The 11,132-nt window shown below is 38.1% G+C and overlaps 1 protein-coding gene across 1 annotated transcript in view; it reads right to left on the bottom strand.

The window, feature by feature from the left end:
• The window catches only part of LOC108306452 (probable helicase with zinc finger domain), a 46,446-nt gene that overhangs the window by 21,893 nt on the left and 13,421 nt on the right, over nt 1–11,132 (bottom strand). The window contains exons 5-8 of the mRNA XM_017531379.2: nt 7,989–8,167; nt 6,724–6,842; nt 5,437–5,582; nt 2,778–2,925 (exon numbers count right to left, since the gene is read on the bottom strand). Coding sequence (XP_017386868.1) covers nt 2,778–2,925; nt 5,437–5,582; nt 6,724–6,842; nt 7,989–8,167 — 592 coding nt within the window. The remainder of the gene's footprint in view (nt 1–2,777; nt 2,926–5,436; nt 5,583–6,723; nt 6,843–7,988; nt 8,168–11,132) is intronic.

Below are 11,132 nucleotides of genomic sequence, written 5' to 3'. Positions count from 1 at the left end.
TTTTTTGTAGAGATAGGGTTTCACCACGTTGCCTAGACTGGTCTTGCACTTCTGAGCACAAGCAATATATCCACCTCCACCTCCGAAGTGCTGGGATTACAGGCGTGAGACACCGCACCCAGCCAAGGAGGGATATTTAAAAATGATAAAAAGGTCAACCTGTTAGGGAGACGTAACAGTTATAAATATAGATAATTAACTGCAGCTTCTCAACACATATGAGGCAAAAACCATGCTCTCCTCTATGCCTCAGTCCCCACCAAGCCCAATGGATTCATTTTCTATATCTGTACAACTCTATCTACCTCTCAGATCACATCATCTTATGGTTATTATCCATAGCTCCTCCCTTCCAAATGAATTTTTCAAGGTTAAGAACCATATCTTGGCCCAGCATGGTTACTCACACCTCTAATCCCAGCATTTTAGGAAGCCGAGGTGAGAGAATCGCTTTAGCCCAGGAATTCAAGACTAGCTTGGGCAATACAGTAAGGTCTCATCTTTACAAAATGTGTTTTTTACAAAATTATCTAGGTGTGGTAGTGTGTACCCACAGTCCCAGCTATTCAGGAGGCTGAAGCTAAAGGATCACCTGTGCCCAAGAGGTCAACGCTACAGTGATCACACTACTGCACTGCAGCCTGGGTGACAAAGGGAGACTCTGTTTCAAGAAAAAAAAAAATTCGTATCTTTGGTGCTTAGTATTTAAATTGTACTTTTTTTCCACCTTGGTATTAAAATGAAACCATTTCATTACTGTGGGATATAAGTTCAGAGTCAAGAAAAAAAAATGATCTTTCTCAGTCTCCTGCTACCATTTGTAAGCATGCGAAAGAAGACACAATTTCAAATGATGTACAAAGCACAAGATAGGTAAAATAAAAAACACGTTGCCCAAACAAAGGAGAATTATGCACAGCACAAATGCTATGAGTATTCCTTCAACTTGTGGTTCTTGAATTTTACTTTTAATTCCCACCTTTTTTTAAGTTCGTTTTTATTTTAACTCTATGTAAGACTATCTTATTTTCATAATAGTGGAATATAAATTATTTTCAAACGCCTTCCTATTAGTCAGAATCTTTATAAAAGATACCATTTCTCTCCTATGAATGTAACTGATGCCACTTGCTCTGCTTGTTCTAGAATACAAAATAGATTTGAGTTTTGCCTTTAAGTTATATACCATCAAGCAAAGTCCAGAGCTTCTAAAAATCATCTTATTGTCCAAATATACTAGTATCCAAATATGCCTATGGTGATATTCAAATTCAAAATGCCTACACTGGTATTCAGCTGAGGTGAACACGGTCAGTTTTTGCCCTTTGCAGAAAGAGTCCTGGAGCAATGTGTCTCAAAATTTTTGACTACAGTAACTCATGGGGCTGAAGACACTGTCTGAACAACCATGCTCTGGTGAAAGTCAAGGTGGCTTGAAATGTCTCTAAAGTTACAGGCTTAATATTTACAGGTCACACAACCTTCAAGGTGAGCTGTCTTTGTGTTCTTTTAATATGAATAAATGTATTAAAAAAAAAAAAACCTTTGAATAAAACTGACGGTCCATGAACCTGCACCTTATTTATCCTATAGCTTATAGGTTTCTTGGGAAACACGCCAGGTCACTATGAATGAACAAGTAACCCAGGCTGAGAAACTGAGCCTCTGGCAAACATCAATCCAGCCTCAGGATCAAGGTTCAAGGCTCAAGGCTCAGCTCTGATCCCTGATGTCACTGCAGGGTCACCAAGGCTTCTCCATTTCAGGCCCTGCTTGCTGCTTCCTGTCATCCCTCCCACACATAACCATGGCTAATTTTTAGGCCAGTGGTTTCCAACTTGAGTGCAAAAACAATAAAGGAGGCCCCTAAAGTTATTTTCAATATTTCAAATATTGAAAGAAAAGTTTACCTTTTCCTAAAATTAAATGGCACAGACTAAACAAAATGTCAAGTTTCTTTGCTTTTGGCTAGGATTTTAACAAGTAAGTACTAATGATTTTCTTGTACTGACTTCTAAATATAGGTCCATGAACAATGTCTTAATGAAAAAATGAATTCCTACTACATAATAAAAGCGACTTCTTTGTAAATAACATGGGTAAAGCAGGGAATTCAAGGGCAGTGGGGACTGGAGATCAAGAGCCATGCCCCTAATGATCTGCCATCCTCCTGGCTTCCTGAAGTCCAGAACTCCATCCCTCCTGATGGGCTTAACCCCAGGGTTTCTGGTTTGTTAGCTCCTGAAGACTTTGCTCTTTTTTAGGTCTCCTGCCTGATCTCACCCTTCAAACTACTCACATTCTCTCTGAACCTAAAAAGCCAGAAACTGTAAGAGAACTATGTAAGTTGGAGAACATTATGGAATTGGAACATTGCTGTCTGGGTCTGTGTGATCTCTTTGGATTCTGCAATTCAAGTCTTATTCTTTAAAATGATACCTCATTTGCATATGTACTATAAAACTTACTCAGAGTCTATTTTAGATACCTAACAATAATGATCTAATTGAGAACAATGTTGGTTTTTCTTTTGAATGAAATCATGTATTTTGTGTCTTACCATAAGACAAAAAGTAAATCAAAGTTTTTGTTTCCCGTAGGAGATTCATCTGAACAAATCAATGTTATACAAGAAAGAATAAACTTTACATACTATTTACATATAAATGAAGTCAATACGCAATACAGTGTCAACCCAAAACTTTAAATAAATGCTCAACAAAACCAGATGAAGTGACTGAGAAAATGTTAACAATTTTCAAAAAGAATTAAGGTACCTCTGCATTATTATAAAAAGCTGTGCTATTTTTTTCTTGTACATCTTCTCCTCGTGCTGTAAAGAAAGTTAGTGGGTAGAAATCTTTGTGTGCTGGCTGCTTCCCACTGGCCATCAGTTTGCCCTCATAGAAAAGCTCAGAGGTATAACTGCAGTAAAAGACAAAAAGGGGAAAAATCTACATCAAAATTAATTTCACCCATAAGAAAAAAAAAATCAGTCAATTCTAATAACACTGCCTGATGTCCATGATTAACTTTAATCCATTCATCTAACACTTACAATGCCAAGAATTTCTCCAAAAATAACCATAGTAGGCTCCTGGCATAACATTGTTAAATGGAATGATTTTGGTAAGGTACGAAGCCCAAACAGGAAGAAATGATGACAGTTTCAATAGAAGATGAGACTTTATGAGGAAATTTGCTAGCCAGTATATTTCCTTGGTTAATATATATTGTTATTTAAATGGGTCACATACAATCATGTAACACATAATGACGATTTAGTCAACAACAGTGCATGTGATAATGGTCCCATAAGATCCTAATACTGTAATTTTACCATACTTTTTCCATGTTTAGATATACAAATACCATTGTTTTACAATTACCTACAGTATTCAGTACAGTAGCATGCTTTGTACAGGTTTGTAACCTACGAGCCAATAGGCTATATATACCATATAACCTGTATGGGTAGTAGGCTATGCCATCTAGGTTAGTGTAAATTCATTCTGTGATGTTCACACAACAAAATCACCTAATGACACATTTCTCAGACCCATGATTGTACTAATACATGCAAACACATAGACATACAGATGTTGAAACAATGTACACAACTGAAAAACAGTCAAGCCTTCAACTGTAAAATGAATCCACTTTACTGATGAAGACATCTAGTACTTGATTCATCAGTGACTGTAGTAAATGACTGAAAACAATAAAAGAATCACATTTTGAGAGATATAATCACATCTATCCAATTGCTTTCAGGAAAACCTAAAAACGGTTTTTACATGGCTGACATCATCAATATTATTAAATTATACAAAACTTTTTTGAAAGTTTCTGGTCAGGGTAGTGACTGGAAAGGAGCGCAAAGGGGCTTTTGGAGCACTGACATGTTCTGCCTTCCGATCTGGATTAGGGTTACATGCTGCATTTGGTTGTGACAATCCACTGAGTTGTTGAGATATACACCTTTATAGATGCACACTATAGCTAATAGAAATCTTTTAAAACTTATTAATAAGCTTCATGGTTTATCTCCCTCCCTTTCTATTCTTTCTTCCTTAGAGCAGATTCCTTGAACAACACAGCCAAAGACATAAGCAAACCATCATGCTGTTTGTCAATATATTTATTACGTCCAGAATTGTCCTTGTGGTGTTAACATGTATATATAATTATTATTTTTATCAACAGTTCCTGGCTCATAACTGTCATAGCTCTTGTTACATTCTTTTGTTATAATTTGGCTATGTCAGGCCTCAAGAAACAGAATCTCTCTGACTTTCTTCTGCTTTCCTTTCAATTGCCCCAAGGCAGGACTCTAATCTTCCCCCCGCCTTTTTATTCTTATTTTTGTTTTTGAAATGGGGTCTTGCTCTGTCACACAGGCTGGAGTGCTACGGCGTGATCATGGGTCACTAAAGCCTCAACCTCTCAGGTTCAAGCAGTGCTCCCACCTCAGCCTCTCAGTAGCTGGGACCACAAGTGTGTGCCACCATGCCCAGCTAATTTTTTTCTTTTTTGGTAGAAAGGGGGTCTCCCTATGTTGCTCATGCTGGACTCAAACTCCTGAACTCAAGCAAACCTCCTGCCTTGTCCTCCCAGGGTGACTGTGGGTCTTAAGACTCATCACAGAGAGGGTCCCACCCTATACTCTGTGGGAAGGAATGCTGACATCACAAAGCTTTCATAAAAACTCAAGAGAACTGGGTTCGAAAGCCTCTAGAGAGCTGAACATGTGGAGGTTCCTGGAGGGTGGCACACCCACGGAGGGCAAGCCAGCTCTGCGCTTTCTCCCTTACCATGCCCTTCATCTGTATTCTTTGTAATAAATATCCTTAATAATAAACCAGTACATGTAAATTACTGTTTCCATGTATTCTGTGAGCCACTCCAGCAAATTAAGTGAACCCAAAGACCCAAACAGAGAGTTGTAGGACCCTCAACTTGAAGCCAGTTGGTTAGAAGTTCCCAAGGCTCAGACTTGTGACTGCTAGGGGGCTGAGAGAGGGGCAGTCTTCTAAGCCCTCAACCTGTGGGATCAGACACCATTTCTGGGTAGGTGATGTCGGAACTGAATTGGAGGACACCCAGCTGGTGTCCCCTGCAGAAATGATTGCTTATTTGTTGGCGAGAAGGAATTCCCTATATTTGGTCAGAAAAGTCTTCTGTGTTAACTGTTTTGAGAGGGTAGAGGAAGAACATGATTTGAGGGTTTTTCCCAAAATAACCCTATTCTATGAAAAATTACAACTCTGATTTCTGAAGTTTTCATTTAAAGACATAAAATTAAACATAATTTGCAAGACTAGGGACACTACATAAGTCTTTTGGGAATCACCTGTCCCTAGTAACAGCGCTGTTTGGAGTTCCCTCCCACCAGACCACAGAAAGTATGACACAGAGGGGGCAGTTCACACCTACTTGATGATAGCTTCATGGGAGCGGTAGTTCTCACACAGGAGAATCCTACATGGGAACTCAGCAGGGTAATGCTCATAGAGTCGGTCAAGTAATGAAACGTGAAGGTTTCTCTCCCTGGCAAACTCGCTGTAAACAAAAGGACTGAGCTGTAACAGACAAACACACAGAGAAAGTTTAACTGAATATACAAATAGTATTTTTTAAACTACTTATAAAAAATCAACGATGCTAAAACTTCTTGTACACAAAACTTCAACTGCTAAATGCTGGAGCAAGCACAATCAGAAATATTTTCTGTGAGCAATTACTACTACTAAGAACGGGGCTAAAATTTCTAACATCTCAGCTTACCAGCACTAACCTAGAGTTTCTGCATATAAGCCGACAAAGGGCTCCCCAACATAATAATAATAAACAGCTACTACTTCAGTAATTCCAGGGATGCAACCCATTGCATCACCGGGGGAGTCAAACAGTTATTTCACTGACATTGATCAATTATTTAAAATGATGAACTGGTAGGATATACAGCCCACCACTAAAAAAAAATCATTTTTAATAATTAACAAAACAACCCTCTTGATCTTATGAAGTATAAGGAGCCACTCTTGGTTATGCCTTTTACTACTAAAGAACAAAATTAAACTACTTTAGGCAAAGAAATGAAAACAGAATTTGTTCTTCTACATTTAACTCTCTCTTTAATGTCCTGACAGCTAGTATGACGTAGGTCCAATTTTAATTGGAGCAGGAGAGAAAGGGCCCCAAACTGCGACTGTAAAACAGATATCTTCATAGAAAAACTGTATCTCTCTTTCCTACATACAGATGTTCAAATATAAAATCATACTCTTTGAGATTTGGGCTATAATTTTTAGTTAAGCCCTCTGTTTTCTATTACATCAAAAAAATTACTCCTTCAGGTAAACAAATAACAGACAGGAGCTGGGGAATTGCAATTCCCCAGGACCCTACAGGAATGATCGTTTAAATTTGACTTCACAAAGAAAAGTAAGAATCAGATATTCATACTAAGAAGAACAGAACTTCAAATAAATAAACATGAAAATTATAACACTGACAGACTATCCAAAGAAGAAAATAGAGCAGCAGAATAGTAATTTTTCTTCAGAAATAACAATATTTTTCACTATTAGTACAGAACTATTTGAAGTACTGAAGTTACAATGTACAGCCTAATTTCATAGGATGTTTTAGAAATAGAATATTAAACATCAAAATATAATTAAAAGTTACTTTCAACACAGCGACTCAGAGGGCACTTACCTGCATGTGATCACCAGCCAAGACAATCCGAGTGTTTTGAGTTGCTAATGCTAGGGGCATAATGGTTTCACACTCCATGGCCTGGGCAGCTTCATCTAATAGAATGTGTGTAAAAAACCCTAGAAAGTACAGTATAAACAAAAGATAGCACACTAGAGCAGCAACAAAGGCAGAAGGACTATAGTTATTTTCTTTTCTGCTAAGTAAAGAGTTTAGTTTGCTAATCAAAGAGTACTGAGTATATTTATTTTTTATTTTTATTTTTTTGAGACAGGGTATCGAGTCCGCGGCATTGGGCAGTTGGCGTTCACCAACTGAGCTAACCGGCCACCCGACGACACAGGGTATCACTGTCTGCCAGGCTGGAGTGCAGTGCTGTGATCACAGCTCACTATAGCCTCAACCTCCTCAGGCTCAAGTGATCTTCCCACCTCAGCCTCCCAAGTAGCTGGGACTATAGGCATGTGCCACGAGGCCCGGGTAATTTTTCTACTTTTTTGTAGAGATGGGGTTTCACTAGATTTCCCAGTCTGACTGAACTCCTGGCCTCAAGTCTTCTGCCCACCTCGGCCTCCCAAAGTGCTAGGATTACAGGCATGAGCCACGGCACCTGGCCCCAGATTGATACTGCGTTTTGATGGTTAAGTTTTGCCATATTTATCAGAACAACTTCTTGACATCTTGCATCTGTACTTCATATAACACTAGTTTGATTTTACATAGTTCCTGTGCTCAAATATAATAATCTTAATAGCATGCCATAATGAAGCCTATCATAATTATCATCTCTATACTATGTAATACTTTTATAACAAAAATCTGAGAAAAGTGTTAAAAAAAACAAACAACAAAAAAACACACCAGCACTGTCCAAACTGGTATCCTTCACATGATCAGTAATAAATATCATCTGACCAACTGGAGAACAAATGAAACAGCAGTCACTAAAATGCCTAAACCAGGAGTTGGCAAATTTTTTTTCAGTAAAGAGTCAAACAGTACATATTTCAGATTTTGTAGACCATACATATAATCAATCTCTGCTGCAACAACTCAACTCTGCCATTGTAACACAAAAGCATCTATAGACAATAAATAGGTAAATAAATGAGCATGACTGTGTTCCAGCCAATAAAACTTCATTTACTAGAACAGGCAGTGAGCCAGATCTGGGCCACATGCTGTAGTTTGCCAACCCCAGTCTAAACTGAATTCATAAGCTCTAAACTTGTGAGACACCGTATCTGTGTCTTGAGTCAGCATACCAGGTTCAAGGTCCAACTGACAGAGGTACTGCGAAGTATTCAATGTAACAACCACCACACGATGTTTAAGAATATCTTCTTTCTGGGGCATCTGAAAGGTGGAATGTGCGCTTGAGATCAAACAGTACTGATGCACAACTGGGTGGACAGTCTTTACCCAGCGATTTCTGAAATATACCCTGGAAAAGAAGATAATATTTCCAATTTACATTTACTAATTTCTTAACAGTATCTAGTTATTAAAATACTGACATTATTAAGACTGTAATATCTGAAAATTAATAAATGAATCTGATAGCCATTAACACTCTATTGAATTAGAATTTAACATACAATTGCCACCATAACCACTGTGACTCTCCAGCAAAAAAAACACAGACATAGAAAGTATATGCAGTACCACAAAATAAACACCTAATTATTTTTAAGTGTTCAGAGTAATCTTACAACCAGAATGGCACATAAACCTAAGATTTATAAGCACTGCAGTTTTTTAAGTCCAAAACATTCTCATTCTGGAATTACCTTTTTCTAGAATATTCTTACAAAAATACACTGACTCATATTTTAACTATTTATGCTAACAAAAAACAGTGAATTGCACACTTATAACAGGAATTCAAATTATTTTCATTTTCTTTTAGAATATATTCTTATACCCATACTTAAACAGACCTCTGCCTGAGGTTCTGGAAATTTAATAACAAATTTATAATTTGAACTATTGGAAAGTCTTAAGTACTTCCATTATTTGCAAACGAAAAATATTAATAGGCCTCATGCAATAGATTATTTAAAAGGTACGGAAATGACTCATCCATCCATCTACTCATCCACCCACCCATCTCTAACCTACCCATGTAACAAAGATTCATTAGGTAGCCACTATGCTACAGCACAGAGACAGGTCACATAGTGTTTGTGAGCAATCCTTGGGTTTACCCTGAGTTTGATGAAAAGCCATCAGAGAGTTCTCGCAGGGCAATGACATGGCATGACTTATTTTGGTAAAGGACTACTCTGTTTCTCTGGGCAGAACATATATGGTAGGGGTGGACAGTGGTGTGCTGGTAAATGTTTAACCACTGGCTCCAGGACTAGGAAAGGTGAGGATTTGGGTTTATAGTGTTTGCTGATTTTTGTGGTGTAAAACTGTCATGGCGACGATATCCAGCTGCCAGTGTGTCACTGAACATGAACCTGGGAAGTTATATGCATGATTAGCCCTCACAAACCAATACAAGTTGGCTCCAATGCAACACTGGGTGGCATGGAGGCAGGAGCAGAGGGTAGAAGCAAGAAGACCAGTTATGAGGTTACTGTTAAGAATGCAGACAAGAGCAGCGGCTTGGACTAGGCCAACAGTAGAGAGGTGGAAATGGTCAGATTCACTAGACATTTTGAGAGTAATGCCAACAGAATTTGCTGATGAACTAGAAGCGGAATTTAAGAGAATGAATAATTCCATGCCTTGGAAACTGGATAAATGGTGGTGGTGTTTGCAAAGGTGGAGAAAGAGAGGAACAAATTTGGGGTGGGAATTCAGAGTTTCATTTGGGGCATATTCAGTAGGTATCCAAGTGGATATATCCAGTAAGCAAGGCAATACATGGAGTTCAGGAGAATGCCTGGGGCAAGATATCTATAATTGGGTTAATACTGAACCTTGAAAGAATAAGAGTAGATAAAAAAGAAACTAGTGGAAGGAAGAACGACTGATGGACCATTCCAACATTCAGAAGCTGGGAAAGGAGGACTGTGAAGGAGCAAAGAAATAGGGGAGAATTCAGGAGAGCATGGGGTATTGGAAGCAAAATGAAGAAAGTGTTTCAGATAGAAATAGGAGTAACTGTGTCAAATGCTGCTAAGAGGCTAAGTAAAATGAAGACTGACCACAGGACTTAACAACAAGGAAATGAATATGATGAACCTCAATATGATGGTTTTAGAGTAAAAGTAGTGGAAATCTGATTAGTCTGAGCTCAAGAAAGAAAGAGAAGAGAGGAGGTAGAGCTAGGGAGTACATATAGACAACTGCCTGGATGAGTTTTGTTTAAAGACATGCAGGTGGGGTGAAGGTGAGTTTTTGTTTTGTTTTTTTTTAAAACAAGACACAACAGTATATTTGCATGCTGTACAAAGAAAAAAGTATGCAGCAAAGAAGAAGCTGTGTATCCAGGAAAGGATGAGAGCTCATTCACAAGTGGAGAGGTTGGCCCCTAGAAAAGAAAAGAACAGTTTAGAATGGGAGGGAAAGTGGTTATTTGGGAGATGCAAGTCAGATATCTATCAAAGGGAAGATGTGGGCATTCTCTTCTGAGGGCTTCTACTCCTTCAGTAAAATTACAAAGATCACCAGATGCTTGTTATTTTCATCACTATTATTCCTCTTTCCTGGTTAGGAAAACCCAAAGCCCAAAGGGCTTATGCCCAGGATTTAAATCTGTGTTTTTCCCCTCTCTAAGCTTCATTTATTTTCAAAATGAATATAATAATTCAACTTCGCAAGGATTTGGGGAAATCAAATGAGATAACAGATGTATAGTATGTAGCACAATGCCTGGCACTAACAAACAGAAGACCCCCACTTCCCTTTACCCATAGCAAAGCTGAAACTAAAACCAGCATTTCTAAACACTCAGTTAATATTCAATGTACACTGCACAAATGCAAAAAAGGTAACATCATGACATAAATATAGGCAATCAAAATACTTAAAAGATCTGTTGTTTACTCCGTCTAAAAGCATGTATTGTGCAAAGTATTTTACTTAATAAGTCATCACATGGAACAAAAGGATAATTTCTACTCAGCTTCCAAAAAAGTAAAAGCAAAATCTGGTGCTTAATTAGCATGCCTTCAGTTAGTCTAAAATTTTGATAACCATTTCCTTTTCTAAAAGAGCCACTATTTGTTACTAGGCCCTTGTGTCTTACTTTGTGTTAATGGTTCTTGATTTTATGGCCTCTCCACATTTTACTAGAGCAATCTTAAATTATTTTTGGAAGCAAAGCAAAAAGGTTTTTAAAAGAGTAATTACTAATATTTTGGTTAGGCGCAATGGCTCATGCCTGTAATTCCAGCACTTTGGAAGGCTGAGGTGGGTGGATCACTTGAGGCCAGGAGTCCGAGACTAGCCTGGCC

Source organism: Cebus imitator, unplaced genomic scaffold (assembly GCF_001604975.1).
Source record: "Cebus imitator isolate Cc_AM_T3 unplaced genomic scaffold, Cebus_imitator-1.0 Scaffold72, whole genome shotgun sequence".
Taxonomy (NCBI): Eukaryota; Metazoa; Chordata; class Mammalia; order Primates; family Cebidae; genus Cebus; species Cebus imitator.
The sequence above is the reverse complement of the archived record's forward strand: the minus strand, read 5'-3'. Positions and strand labels throughout refer to the sequence as shown.